Raw genomic sequence first — 15,315 nt, 5'->3', positions numbered from 1 at the left:
CAGGCAGATTCTCAACCACTGCGCCACCAGGGAAGCCCCCCAGAGTCAGTTTTAAAGAAAGTTACCAGCCAAAGATCTATGACCAAAGACTTATGTCCAGAAATGCTTATTATAGCAATATTTATAATAGAAAAAATCTGGGGAAAAGATTAAACATTCAACAGTAAGAGAGTGACTATAGTGTTAGTATGTAATGGACTATTACAGAGCAACAAGAATATTTTTGGAGAATATTTAATGATATGAGAAATATCACTAAACATAAATATAAAATGAAATTTACATATTTTAATTATATATTTTTGGTGAGTTTTGTATTTTATATATACAAAAGAAAATATGCAACGTGTATGTTATAAAGCATACATGTGAACATACCACACAACTTTCCCAGTACTGTTAATATAATAAATTCTTATTACATATATCCATAAAGATAAAAAGGCATTATTTCAGAATGTTAACAATTCTTATGTTTGGAAGAAGGATTATGAGTGATCTTTGGCTTTTGCTTAAATGCTTCTGTTCTTTTTCTAAATTTTGTACAAGGGACATGTATTTTCAAAACCAGAAAATATCACTAAACATTATTTATTGAAAGAAGAAAAAAATTTAAGCTGGATTCTTTGCAACTCCATCTCATGGGAAAGAAAATTCTGAAAGTGTCTGCCACCTGTTATCTCCTGAGTGACAAATCATGGCCAGGTACAGAGGGTGGCATTATCTACCATTTATAGATATTACAGTGTGACAGAGCTCCTGAGAGATGACAGGCTGACAGCGACAGGAATTGTGGATGCCGTGTCTTCTAGGAGGTGTTTGAATGACCTTTACAAAATATATATTAAAAATTTACTTAGAATTTTCATGGTTCATGCCTTCAAGAGAGGATTCATTTCTTCACTTAACAAGTATTTATCGGGTGCCTGTTAAGTACCAAATGAGGGTCCAAGAGGGTATTTGCTCTTATGATACTTATATTCTGGCATTGAAGGATAGTCAACAAGCAAACAGGCCAGTGGTGAGGTATCAAAGAATGAGGTGTTGTGAACAGGAAGATGAGTGATTTAAATTGGGTGGTCAGGTGAAACCTACTGAGAAGGTTTGAACTAGGACCTGAGTGACAAGAAAGAGCCAGTCCTACAATGATTTAAGAGTAGAGGGAACAGCATGGGCAAGAGCTCTGCAGTGAGTTCTAGAAACAGATAAAAAGGTGAGTATAGTTGAAGTGTGGTACGTGAGAGGAGCAAAAGACAGAACATGAGAGGACTTAAGGCTTTAGTTAACAAGTTTGAATTTCATACTAAGTGCCATAGGAGGGCTTCCCTGGCGGCACATTGGTTAAGAATCTGCCTGCCAACGCAGGCGACACGGGTTTGAGCCCTTGTCCAGGAAGATCCCACATGCCGGGGAGCAACAAGCCCGTGCTCTGCAACAAGAAAAGCCACCACAATGAGAAGCCTGCACACTGCAATGAAGAGTAATCCCCGCTCGCTGCGACTAGAGAAAGCTCGACTGCAGCAATGAAGACCCAATGCAGCCAAAAAAAAAACCAAACCACTAAAATATAAATGCGACAGGAAATTGGCATTAAGAAAGAAAATAGTATGATATAACTTAAAAAAAAAAGATTACCCTGGCTGCTATGTGGAAAATCGTTGCCAAGGGTCAAGTATGGGAGTGGGAAGACCAGTAAAACGTCATTTACAGTGACCTATGTAAGAGCATGGTGGCCAGAGTAGAAGCATTGGCAAAGGAGAGAAGTAGATAGATTTAGGTCTATTTGAAAATAGAGCCAATGGATCTTGCTCAGTACTGTGTACGAGAGACTGCAGGAAAGAGGGAAATCAAGGTTGGTGTTTTGGATTTTGACTTGAGCAACTTGGAGGAAGCTGTTTGCTATTTATAAAGGTGGACAAAATGGGTCAGCGGGTTTTGGGGGAATATTGAATGTTCTAGTTTGAAATGTTGTGACTGAGCTGCATGTAAAGATGTCAAATAGGCAGTTAGATGTATGAGTTTGGAGCAAGGTGAAGAGGTTTGGGATGAAGGTAAACAATTGTGAGTCTTTAGTGTATAGATATAGTATTTAAAGCCATGGGACTGTGTGATATCACTAAGTTGGAAGTAGGGATAATGAGGACCCAAATCCTGGGACCTCCAATTATAAGTAAGGCCTTGACAGTGGAGGAGGAGCCAGCAAAGGTGGCTAAGAGGGAGCTGTTATGTGGGAGGAAAATGGGGTGGAGGGTAGGGGTAGATTTGATCTGGGATCTGAGTGACAAGGCAAAAGTAGAGAGTTTCAAGAAGGATGGATCTAGTTGAATGGTGCTGAGAGAGAGGGAGTAAGATGAGATCAGGGTCATAACCCTGTGTATCAGTTTTCTGGGGCTGCAAATTACCACAAATTTGATGGCTTAAAACAACAGAAATATATACTCTTAAGTTTCTGGAGCCTAGAAGCCCCAAATCTGTCAGAACTGCCTTCCCTCCAGGGGGCTTTAGGGAAAAATCCTTTGCTTGCCTCTTTCTGCTTCCAGTGGCTGCTCCAGTATTCCTGGGTTTGTGACCACATTCCTCCAGTCTCTACCTCCATTTTCACATTGCCTTCTCTCTGTGTGTTTCCAAACTTTCTTTTCCTCTCACAAAAACACTTGTAATGCCATTTAGGGCCCACCTCAATAATACAGAGTAAGCTCAAAATCTTTAGCTTAATTCTTCTGCAAAGACCTTTTCCCCAAATAAGATAAATTCCGGGAATTGCAAATTTCAGGGATTAGGATTTGATATTTTTGGGCAGCCATTATTCAACCTACTAAACCTTGGTTTTAGAAACATGGTAGCCATTGGATATCTCAGTAAGAGCAATTTCTCTGGAACATTGGAGATATAAGAGAATCATATCTACCTTTCATGCTTGTGGCCACATAGAGAACTCTATTTAGTCTACCCCAAGACTGTGCAGGTGGATCACACTGCGTTTTTTGGTGGTTGTATGCCTGTGGTTAGCTTCAAGATTTACATGTTGAACATGAGAAAGGAGCAAAGTTCTCAGAAGCCTCTGCCATTTTTTTCACATTCAGTGTTTCTGACATATGTGATCCAAGTTGGCATTACCAGTAGCTATTACTTCTATATCCAAAATCTGGTTCTTTCAGATTTTAGACAACATCTCTGTTTTGATTAATAATATCAATATCTGTATTATTTCTTTTGTAACCTGACTGATGACTGTGTTGCTGAAAAGTTCTTACTCAGAAAGTAGAATAGATGTCATCTAGGTAATATATAGGTATAGCGGGCATTTAAAATACATCAGCCATCTGAAGAGAGATAATGGCAAGTCGAAAAAGTTGCTCTTGTATTTTGCCGTTTTTTCTTACCAGCTTTGTGAAACACAGATGTTAAAACTGGCACACTTGGTGCCCAGCTGCCCTCAGTAATTCTCTGCAGGCTGTCCATGATTCCTACTGGATCATGGGGAGCAGCGGAGGATAAACAAGTTATCTCTGGCTCTCTGTGGCACTGCATGGGCAAGAGATAGCGACCACATCAGGAAGAGGCCTTCCTCCCTGGGGGTAGTTCTAGCAACAAAGGAATTCCTTCATCCCCAGTTCTTCCTTGAGTTGGAACTGAAATGACTGGCAGCCTTGGGTCGCTTCCCTGTGTATATATATGTGTATTTGGAGGGTCGGGCAGTAGTTGTGCTTCCTCCAGATTAAAGGCTGTACTTTTTCCAGGAGCTGCCTTGATTACCGTAGATTAAATCTTGGTTGTGGGACCATTCTCCCAAACCACCAGAGTGTGTTCATCTAAACTTCTGTATTGAGGCAGAGGCCCTAGTTTGGCATGGTGAAAACACAGGCTTTGGAATTAGACCAGGTTCATCTACTTACTAGTTCTGTAACTTTGGCAAGTTATATACCCTCTTGGAGACTCAGTTTCCTCATTGGTAAAATGGGGTCGAAGGCATGTGCTATTATGCTTACCACGTGGTAGGCTTGTAATAAATGTTAGATGCCACTGTTAATACATCTCTTTGTCTGTTTTTTTCATTTTTATTCATTTTGTTGATACTTAAATTTCCTTACTGCCTTTGATGTCTTTATATTAAGCAGACTTCTAAAGAAAGATCCACCTGTTAACATAGCATCTCTTTTGGGAAAGAGAACTAGTGATCCCTCCTGCCTCCTCTCCCACCCACCCCCCCCTCATTTTATCACCCTATGACAATTACTGACAGTTAGATCTTGGGTCCCAGTACATTGGAAGACAATCATAGTCATCAGGGAATACTTCCCGAGGGAGGCTTTCATTAATTGTTAAATTAACTGTGGAGGGCAGAAGACTGTTGCCATATTCCATGTGTAGGAGTGGCTCTGGGAAGACTCAGATGTTGGGAGGGGAGTTGCTGAGGAATGAAGCTGTAGATAGGTCAGTTTACTCAAGAAAGAGTATTCTAGGAGGCTTTTGTAGTTAGGGTGGCCTTTGGAGTTAGCTCAGACCTTAGGTAAGATACCTCTGCAGTTAGTTCCCCAGCTGTGTGACCATGGGCAAGCTGCTCACCTGTTAAATGAGGATGACTGTATGTCCTTGATTTCGAAGACCACTCAATTTAATAACATCTTGGAAGGAGGTGGTGGAAACATTTCCTCATTAAATTATTCATCACTTGTAGCCAGTGGTATGATATTTCCTGGTTGTAGAAATGTTTATATGATTTTTTTAAAAGGTGTATTTTAGAAACGAAGCAATCTGGTGATGCCCAGTTTCAGGAATGTTGGGAAGATTAATAAGATAATGTATGTTAAGTGCCCATCCAAGTTAGTACTCAGTGAATTGTAGTTATTATTAACAGATGAAAGGACATGAAAAATAATTTGATTGGGAACATCTGAAGAAAGAATTTTAAATGGCAAGGTCATAATATGACCAGGATCTGAAATTGGACTGGAATGAGGGGAAAGAGGACAAAAGGTCAAGTAATATTATAGAGGTAATTGAGTGTGTAAATAAGGAGCAAGTTTTACCTCTTTACAGACAAAATTTTCCCTTTTTTAGTGATGAGTCTGTGGTGTATGTTCTAATGTAAACAGAGGGAATGTGGCAATCATGTGGGATAAATTCACTCCTCTGTTATCTTCTGGGCATATTACAGTATTCCTGAACTTGCCCCATATAAGCTGCTAGTCACAAAAAATAAAGCATTGACTAACTCACAGATAACAAACAAAAAAGCATTTTATTTTTGTTGTTTTGTTTTTGTTTTGTTGTGGGGGAGGGTGGCTAGCTGGTTAGGGACTTCTCATTAGTTTATTAGTTCAGTTGCCTGGCCAGGAAATTCTTTGCCTATGTTTCAAACATCTTTATGTTTTGATTAGAGTGATAACTGAATTTTTAGCTCTTCTTTCTTTTCTTTCTTTCTTTTTGCCCCAGGTCCAGCAAGACTATGAATCTCTGTTCCAAATGCTTTGCTGGTAAGTGCAGAAAAAGGGTTTTAAATTTATTTTCTTCTTTTGGTTGTTTTTAAGGCTGTCTAAATTATTTTAAGACTGTCTACCCTTTTTTGAGTTTATGCATGGGGTTTTATTTGCTTGTGTGTGAAAGCAGTTTCTCGTCACTAAGTTGCTTCATATACTTGCTTAGGACTGTTGAAACAGTCTTCCCTGAGTGAAATGAAATCTTGTGTGTACTTGTACCAAACAAACTTTCCTCAGTTTACAGTTGTTGGCATATAGTGCAATTGTAAACACTTGTGTTGTAGTAGGGTAAAATATATATGTTCATCTCTGATCTTGATTTGAATGATTAATGGTGAATGTTGCTTTTACCAATGAGAATACAAGAGAAAGAATATTTTCAGCTTGGAGTCAGGAAGAGAATAATGCTGAATTAGGCTTTCTAATCCAATCCCTCAATGAAATTACCTTGGGTAAGTCACTTAATCTCTTTGGGCATTAGATTCATCATTTGTAACATGAAGGGCTTAGGCTTGATGTTTGACAAGGGCCTTTTCCACCCCCTAAATGCTGATTGGTTGACTCCTTGAATTATGACTCCTTAATGAAGTTAAAACCTTCAGGTGTTTTTTTAAAAGAACTTCACATCTAATGATCTTACGTAAAATAATTAAGTCTTACTAATTAGGATATGTTTAAGTTTCATTCTTTATTACTTTATTGTTTTGTCTAAGACAAACCTGGACACAAGTTAAAGTGGTAAGGACAGATTTTAATCAGTAATATACCGCTGCAGTAGGGAAAAGGGGACTTGTGCAGAGGGAAATGGGCATTTTAAAGGGAGAATGAAGGAGTAGGGGAGGGGCTGCTAGCTTGGCTCAGTATAATCGGACGAGTAGAAAAATCACAAAGGATTGGTTGTTGTAAATGAGACTGGCAGGGTCTGTTGGTTGACAGTTATTGAAGTTAGGAAAGTTAGGATTTTATCCTCCTACAGAGATAGAGATTGAGACCCTGTTCTTCCTGATGATTACATTTAAAGGAATGGCTTTCATGTCCTTGAGAAAGATACTCCTGAGTGATAGAGTTGTAGGAGATACACATATACATCTCAAAGGGACAGAGGAAGGGTTTACAATTTTAAACCGTTTTTAGTAAATGCTCTAAGATAGGGTAGTCAGGGGCCTATAGTCAGCTGTTTGTTGGAACAAATCTTAAATTCTTTTGGCAGCTTTGAGCTTTCTCAGACAGGCACTTTAAGAGGGACTAGGATCACCCTAGGGAAGGGGCCTTAAGCTGTCTGAAAACTGTGTTAGTGGTTGTTTAAATCTGTTAATGTGGGGGGATCTGAGTGTATAAAATGATTTGTGTTGGGAGTCGGTAGTTTTTTTAGGTCAAGGTTGAGGCCTGGTAGAGAAGAGGGCTCAGAGGAGCCTGGCTGGAATTTGGTCAAGGAGAGAATCTTTGGCAGTTTTCATCTTCTGTTCATTGTGCTATTTGGACAAGGAAATGATCATAGTGTAAGCTTTAGACCTTTATATTTATGCCACAACTAGGGGATAGGTTGACGGAGTTGGGAGGGCTGGGGAATCTGGCAGTTTGTATCTGTTAAAGGTCTGGAATTTGTCAAATACTTTAGGTTTTTAAAAGAAAAAATACTGGTAAGTTTGGTTTTTAATCCCGCTTTTAACAGAATCTCTGCCATGTTAAGTGAATGTATTGTGCTTTTCTTACTTTGCATATCTACCATTACAGATATGAAGAAATGCTTCCTCACTGAGAGTTTATATATATGTGTAGTAAAGATGAAGTAGCAATGAGAGAAAATGTATATTGTGTGTCTGTCTCCACACGCGTATCTACAATTACAGATATAAAGAAATGCTTCCTTACTGATGAGAGTTTATATGTATGAGTAGTAAAGATGAAGTAGCAATGAGAGAAAATGTATATTATGTGTCTGTCTCCACATAGAACTAGTTCCCCCTGATAATTCGGTAAAGCATGGCTGTGGGCGAAGCCAGGCACCTGTGAGTCAGGTGGCTCACATCAGATACTCAAAGAACTGTCTCATGTCTCTAAATAAATATAAAGTTAAAAAAAGTATCAGCGAAGATAGTTCAGCCACGGTCTTTGCGTTTCTTTGGACTTGTTACAGTTTTATTTTCTATGGTTATCATTATTTATTGTATCTCTGGTGGTCTGTGTCCATTGACTCTTTACACAGCTTAGTTATTTTTGCTTTTAAAAATATTAAGAGGATATTTTCAAGTGTGTAAAGAAAATACTCTCTCCTTCCTTTATCTTTGCCCCCACACTCCTGATTTCCCCAACATCAGTTGAAAGGAATGACTTGTAAGTAACGTCCTGCTTGCTGAAGCAGCATTTTTGGTGTTCTTTTTGAAATTCAAGAGAAAAAAGATCATTGAACTTTAAAGATACATTTGTGCGTTTTGTTTCTCTATGAAGATAGGGAGAGTATAGAAATGCATTGTAGCAGAGGCATGAGATGTGAAAGACAACATGAAGATTACTTTGGCCAAAGCCACTGTGATTTTAAATAGTCTTTTAAAGTGTACAATGTACTTTAAAACGTGGAAAAATTAAAAATAGCTATTGTGTACCATTAGGTTAAAGAGATTTTTCAGGATTCCTTTTTAAAACTATGGTGGAAAAGTGAGTTTGTTATAACTTGTTTACATGAAATTGAATGAAATGAGTAAAAACATGTTTAAAGTCTTGTCTAGTTTTGGCTTTTCTACCACCTTTATAATATTCTACCTATCATGCTATTCTGTTTTTCATTAAACATTTCATATTGTTTTTCGTATGACTTTACTAAAAGAATCAGTAAATATCTATATATCTATAATAGAACAAAATTTCATGACATGGTACTAATAGTTATATTAGGGTGATATAAACACTTACTGGTTGAAACACTACTTTTTAATGCAGTTTTTCAAACTGTGGGTATTGTGATTAATTAGTGGGTAGAGAAATCAATTTAGTGGGTCATGATCCACAATTAAAAATTGATTACAATAGAAAACAGTCTGAATGCATCACAGATATTAAGGATAAGTATTGTTTGTAAAACTTTTGTTTGAGTTACACGTTATTTTCATTTATATGTGTAATGGGTTGTGATGTAAATATATATTACTGTGGAGTATGGTTTAAAAAATTTAAAACCACCAAATTGCAGAAATTCACTGGAAAGCCATTGAGTTACTTGAGATCTCATTTTCTTTGCAGAATAGGGCATATTTCCTTTCTGTCTTTAGGCAAGGTGTTAACCAACTGATTTCTTGTGATCTTTGTTCATTCTGAGCTATTGACTTATTTGGATTATACGATTTTCTGTGTGAAAGCATGAACTAATCCCGATTGCCTACAGCTGTGTTAAGAAGATATCTGAAAGGTCAACCATAGCATCTAAAGGGTGGTCTTGCCTCTTAACAACCATAGAAATGCCTGGGGTATTATTTTCTGTTTGAGTGCAAACCCAATTTTTGAATTTGTGAGTTTTAGATACCAACTGGTCTGGATATTTAGGGACATTTAGTACCAAATTCACAACGACCTCCTGTACTACTGTATTGAAGCCCAGCTATCATAAAGCAGTGCTTTTCACAGAATGGGTTTGCTAAATAAAAGTGTGTATGACAGAAACGTCAACCAGGATGATCACAAGGTGGGGAAGGCAGAAATTTTAAAGCACTGACTGAAGTAACACCTCTAGCAATGTGGCATTATCTCTACCACCCTTGGAAATGCTTGCTGTGGGGGACAGAGGAGTCTGGTCACTAGGAAGTAGCTATAATCCATAGACCATTTTTTATACTTTATAAGGGAGTGAGCTTGAAGATAGGTCCCAAGGAATGGAAGATTCTTTGAGTAGCACTGATGACAGATGCTTATCAGAAGACAAACTTAACAAGTGCTCAGTGTAAAAACAATCAGTTTGGTCTTGTGGACTTTTAGACTGTATGTATATGGTTTTTAATAATTTTCAGCAATTTCTTTAAAAAACGGACACTAAAATGTCTTATTTATTGACTGAAAAAAGTATTTCATTGAGAAATCAAAGTAAGCAATTTCTTTTTAAACTATAGACATGATCTGAACATACCGTTCCATTTAAGCCTAACTTTTAGGAAACCTGCTATTCCATGATTCACATAAAATTGGAAAAATACAGGAGGGATGATTATTCACAGTGCAAGAAGGTTTTTTTTTTTAAACCTTTTACAGAATGTTTCCTTTAAAAAGGAGTACTTTTAATGCATTACTATGTCGATTTATACAAAGACAAGAATAAGACTAGAAGAACTAAAGTGTGAGGAGTCTCTTATCAATTGAAGATTAATTAAAGCAGATAATACATGGTTTTTAATTTTCTGAATGGTTATTTAATTTTCTGATGGTTATTTAATTTTCTGAAAATTAGTTTCAGTGTAACTTTTCAAATATGTGTATTTCTTAATGGAAAGATAGTTAAGCAAGCTTACCTTTGTTGCATGGTTAGTTGTACCTTGTGCCTTGTTAGTGGTGAAGAATATTGCAATAAATAAAGAAAATGATACATGTCATGTAGGAAGCATATTCTGGTAATGACTCTAGAGCTGTGTACTTGGTTTTGTAAGAATCTGTTTTCAGGTACCCATTCAAATGAGTGATCTTAGATGTTGACTTCTGATATTTAACATTGGAGAGAAATATGGTTATAAATGAATATATTTCTGTTTATTAGCCTTTGTCAGCTCGAGAAAATTATTAATTTTGTATAGTAATTTCATCTTCACTTTTATTATTTCTTGATATTATCTTATAGTTATTGTTTTAAACTTAAAATGGACTTTGGAGAGGCTTTAAGGGATCGAAATAGCTAGTATTAAAGCAAGATTTCAATTTCCTCATTGCTGCATACTTTGTGTCCAATCTGAAAATTACCAAGCTTGTTCATTGCTGTTTAATCTTCTATATAAGTCCAAAGTGATTATTGAATAATAGAGTTTTGTAACTTATACTCTTAACATGCCATTAGGTTATTTGGGATTTTTTTTCCTTTTAATGATAACATATGGGCATTAATTAAATGCTGATAAATAACATAGGGACATTAATTAAATATTGATTGAAGCACGTGTTGTATATTGTTTTTAGTTAGACAACACATTGTATGTATATAGTTGCATGGAACAAAGCTGGGTGAAGGTACGTGAAAAATTTAATTTTGGTAGTCTCAGAGTAGGAGTATTTGGGGGGGATTTTAATTAATTTTGATTTTGTCTATATGTTGAGACTTTTATTATTAATTAACTGTAAACATTATAAATTTTTAAAAAGTAGAGTGCATTCTACATATGTCTGACAGACTCCAGAAGTGGTTAGTTTCATTTTGGAATGAGCAAAATAAAGTTGGCTGTAGCTAGCAGCATAGGGAATCTCAATGTTGACATCCAGGGTAAGTGATACAGCAATGGTGGGCATAAGATGGAATGGTAAACCAAATGCAAACATTTTTCCTTGAGGTGACTTGAGTTTCATGGTAATTTCCAGAACAGGGCAACATTCCCATTTCACAAGTAAACTAAAATGTTTCCTCATGAACCTGGAACTCTTACTGCTTTGGAGTTACACTCTAATTTCCTTTCTGCTTCCATTTCCTGTTAGAAGTTTGGACTGGAAGTGAAGTGTTAGAACTTTGGAACACAGTGAATCTGAAAATTTTAAGCACTTCTTGTAATGCATGTTTCCTTTTAGAAATTGTGGGAACCCCATATCCATTAAATAGTGTAAAACAAATAGTGTAAAAACAAACAAATAGTGTAAAATAGTGTAAAACAAAACACCCACTCTAATGAGTCATTTTATATAGCATGTTGAGGGTTTGGGCAGTATAGTAGAATCTGTATGCTTGTCATACCTTGATTTTTCAAATCACTTTTTCCCAGAAGAAAGGCAGCTGCTGCTCTTAAAATGAAGCATTTGAATAGGGTATTTATGTCTTTGTAATTCTGTTAACTTGATTACTGTTGTATACTCTTTGATTTCTTTAAAGCTGAAAAGTCCAATTACTCAAGTATAACACACATTGTCATGTATTTGTTAAAAAGTGACAAGTTAAGCTTATCAGATTCTCTGAACCATTTTATGTCCATTGGTGGGTGTCTGTCTGGTGTGGGTGTCTGAAAATTCAGAATATTATAGTAAGTAATATAATAAACGTCCACAAGCCAACCCAGAATTAATGAACGTTTTGTCTTTTTTTTTGCTTTATAACATGTTTTAAAAGGGAACTAAAATCATATAGGTTTCTTTTACCCCAGTCATCCTCTTTCTACCTCGGAGATAATCATTATCTTTCTTATATTTATACTTTTTTACTATGAATAGGTATTTATATAAACAATGTATGATTCTGTTTTTAATATGTGTAGGTGGTTTGTTACAGTACTTATTCTATAAACTTGTATTTTTTAAAATAATGCTGTTAGAAACTAATCATGTTGGGACTTCCCTGGTGCACAGTGGTTAAGACTCCGTGCTCCCAATGCAGGGGGCCTGGGTTCGATCCCTGATCAGGAAACTAGATCACACATGCATGCCACAACTAAGAGTTCACATGCCACAACTAAGGAGCCCGTGAACCACAACTGAGGAGCCCGCCTGCTGCAACTAAGACCCAGTGCAACCAAATAAATAATAAAATAAATAAAATTCAAAAACAGAAGAAATTAATTATGTTGACACATGTTGCTCTAGTTCATGTTAATTATAGTTCATTAAATCTAGTTCATTATAATATTCTAACAAATGTCTTAATGTACCCGAACAGTCTTAGTTTATGCTTTTTATATCAGTGAAATTAATAACATCCCTTTGTACTCCTCCTCAGTGTCCCAGTTTGGTTGATAAATTATTGGTCACCTTCATTATACATGCTCCAGTTTATCTAGTCCTCTGTTTGATGGACATATAAATAGTTTTCAGCTACTGTTTTTATACCACAGTTTTAATAACCTCATGTTTTATCTATTTTTTTTTTAACACTTGAATATGTTGAGACTGTTTCTGTATTAGAAACCCTGTTCTTTGTGGTGTAGCTTCCTTGCTCTCAAATGAAAGCAACTCAGAGGCAGCAGGTCCTTAACTGATTAGCAAAGCTGAACTCTGGCAGCCCTTTCTGTCCTCTTAGTCTATAGCACTTTGCTGTCTTACTAATAAGCATTCTTAAATTGTGTGGTTAATTATTATGCTAGTCAGGATAAATGAAGCAGTGTGTTGAAGATGATGTTGTTATGGAAATTATGTCAAAAATAATTGCTGCATTTCTAATGGGAAACAAAATGCTCAGTGCTTTAAGTAGCAGAAAGGCAACTTCTTTTACGCCTTGAGTAGAAAAATTGTGACCGTGTGTCATTCTTAAGTGGAAGAAATTTAATAGTCATTGAGTCTTTTAAGATAGTTTGGCTCTGTTATTTGGTTTTATTTCTGCCCACATACTGGTCTAAAGCTGTGGACTCTGTAATGGTGCAAAGGATTGTCCATTGAGGCATAAAGAGAAGATGTTAGAATTTCTACTAATACTTATTTTTGTCATTCTTTAAAAATTGTTGGTTTTTATAATGTATATAATCTTATTGCTATTAGTTTCCCAGAGTTGCCATAACAAATTACCACAAATTTGGTGGCTTAAGACAACGGAAGTTTATCCTCTCAGAGTTCTGGAGGCCAGAAGTCTGAAATCAAGATATCAGCAAGCAGGGTTGGTTCCTTCTGAAGGGTCTGAGAGAGAATCCACTCCATGTCTCTCCTAGCTTTTGGTTTCTGCCAGCAATCCTTGGCATTCCTTGGCTTGAAGACACATTACTCCAGTCTACTGTTATTTTCACGTGGCTTTCTCTCCTGTGTGTCTCTGTCTTGTCTCAGGATGAGTGTCATTGGATTTAGGGCCCACCCTCATGTAGGGGATGATCTTATCTCAAAATCCTTAATTATATTTGCAAAGATCCTTTTTCCAAATAAGATTACATTCACAGGTTCCAGGTGGACTTTTTTTGGGGGAGGGGGTGGTTTTGTGAGGGGGCACTCCATTTAATCCACTTCAGGAGTATATAACTATTTTTAAAACAAGAAGACATGTGAGAGGTATGTGCTCAAATTTTAAATTGATGGTGCTCTTCTGTGAAAGAGGCTTGGAGATCCCTAGTCCTGAGACCTGCTTAGGTTAGATGTGGTTGGCCCCTTTTCATGTAATAAAGTCAGCCCTCTACGACATGAAAAGTGACGAGCTCAATGCTAATGTTTCATGTTCTCAGTCTAATGCAAACTAAATCAAAATGATCACTTAGTTTTATGGGCTTCCTTTTAGGTTTGGTGGGAAAATGGATAACAGGTAGACTCAGGAAAGCACCGTGAGGCTTTTTTTGTGCTTCACTGGTCTTGACTCCACCATGCTACAGGTACTTAGAGTAGTTTTTTTTTGGCTGCATTGGGTCTTCGTTGCTATGCACGGGTTTTTCTCTAGTTGTGGCGAGAGGGGGCTACTCTTCGTTGTGGTGTGTGTGCTTCTCATTGCGGTGGCTTCTCTTGTTGGTAGAGCACGGGCTCTAGGTGCATGGGTTTCAGTAGTTGTGGCACATGGGCTCTAGAGCGCAGGCTCAGTAGTTGTGGCACACGGGCTTACTTGCTCCACAGCATGTGGGATCTTCCCAGACCAGGGATCGAACCCGTGTCCCCTGCATTGACAGGCGGATTCTTAACCACTGTGCCACCAGGGAAGTCCCTAGAGTAGTTTTTAGTCTGGCTGTTTCCTTTGTGCTTGATTTAGAGAGTTATGGTAAGGTTGCTTTTTTATACTTTTCTTGGTTATAACCCCCTTACACTTAATTCTTAGTCCGCAGAAGGGGTGATGGGAAAAATGATAGGCCATTAATGTATAGCTAAAATATGATTTTTAATGATACAAAATTTTGTATCATTTAAAAGCCCCAACTGCTCAGCTGGGTCTTAGTGTGTAAAGTAGAACTAAGTGTATGTTAATAGTTTTAACTATTACCAAAGTTTTAAATTTCTTAATTTACTTTTTAGACGAAATACTGGCTATAGAGAAGAAAAAAATACCTTAACCCAAGACTTCTGGTTTAGAGAAAAACAACAAGGGTGCATAATGTTAAAAGTGAATGCCAGGGCTTCCCTGGTGGCGCAGTGGTTGAGAGTCCGCCTGCTGATGCAGGGGACATGGGTTCGTGCCCCAGTCTGGGAAGATCCCACATGCCGCGGAGCGACTAGGCCCGTGAGCCATGGCTGCTGAGCCTGCACGTCCGGAGCCTGTGCTCCGCAACGGGAGAGACCACAACAGTGAGAGGCCCGCATATGGCAAAAAAAAAAAGTGAATGCCAAAAAAAGGATACTTAAAATAGTAATGGGATAAGAATTACTGTTCGTAAAATAAGATGGAGGAAGTACATGGACAATTATATCTATGTTTTTAAAAAGGCAATAGAATCCTGAAATGAAGTAATTGAAATAATAAGTAAGATTTTTGCAGTCCTTTTATATTATAAAGCCAATATTATCCCATTTGATCCTCACAACTTTGGCGATTTTGTACCTCCATATTACAGGTAAAGAAACTGCAGCTCAGATGGATTAAATAATGTTCCCAAGATTAAATTTTAAAGCAGAGAACTGAAATTTGATTTTAGGTGTTTACACACCAGTCCCAGTCTTCTACCACTATTTGATGTCAGGAGTGAAGGTAGCTGGTGTAGATGGGGTTGTACTGTAAAAACCCTGCAAAGATGTAGCAGTGGCATTGTTTTGCATTTGTGTGTAGATTAGGGTT

The 15,315-nt window shown here is 37.2% G+C and overlaps 1 protein-coding gene across 3 annotated transcripts in view; it reads left to right on the top strand.

Moving 5' to 3' along the window:
• ZFAND3 (zinc finger AN1-type containing 3) overlaps nucleotides 1–15,315 on the top strand; it is a 323,831-nt gene that overhangs the window by 110,365 nt on the left and 198,151 nt on the right. For all 3 annotated transcript variants that reach the window (XM_067753108.1, XM_067753107.1, XM_067753109.1), the window contains one exon: nucleotides 5,437–5,477. In XM_067753108.1, the coding sequence (XP_067609209.1) occupies nucleotides 5,450–5,477 (28 nt within the window). In that variant the 5' untranslated portion in view covers nucleotides 5,437–5,449. The remainder of the gene's footprint in view (nucleotides 1–5,436; nucleotides 5,478–15,315) is intronic.

Source organism: Pseudorca crassidens, chromosome 10 (assembly GCF_039906515.1).
Source record: "Pseudorca crassidens isolate mPseCra1 chromosome 10, mPseCra1.hap1, whole genome shotgun sequence".
Taxonomy (NCBI): domain Eukaryota; kingdom Metazoa; phylum Chordata; class Mammalia; order Artiodactyla; family Delphinidae; genus Pseudorca; species Pseudorca crassidens.
This window is presented reverse-complemented; position numbering and strand designations above follow the sequence as displayed.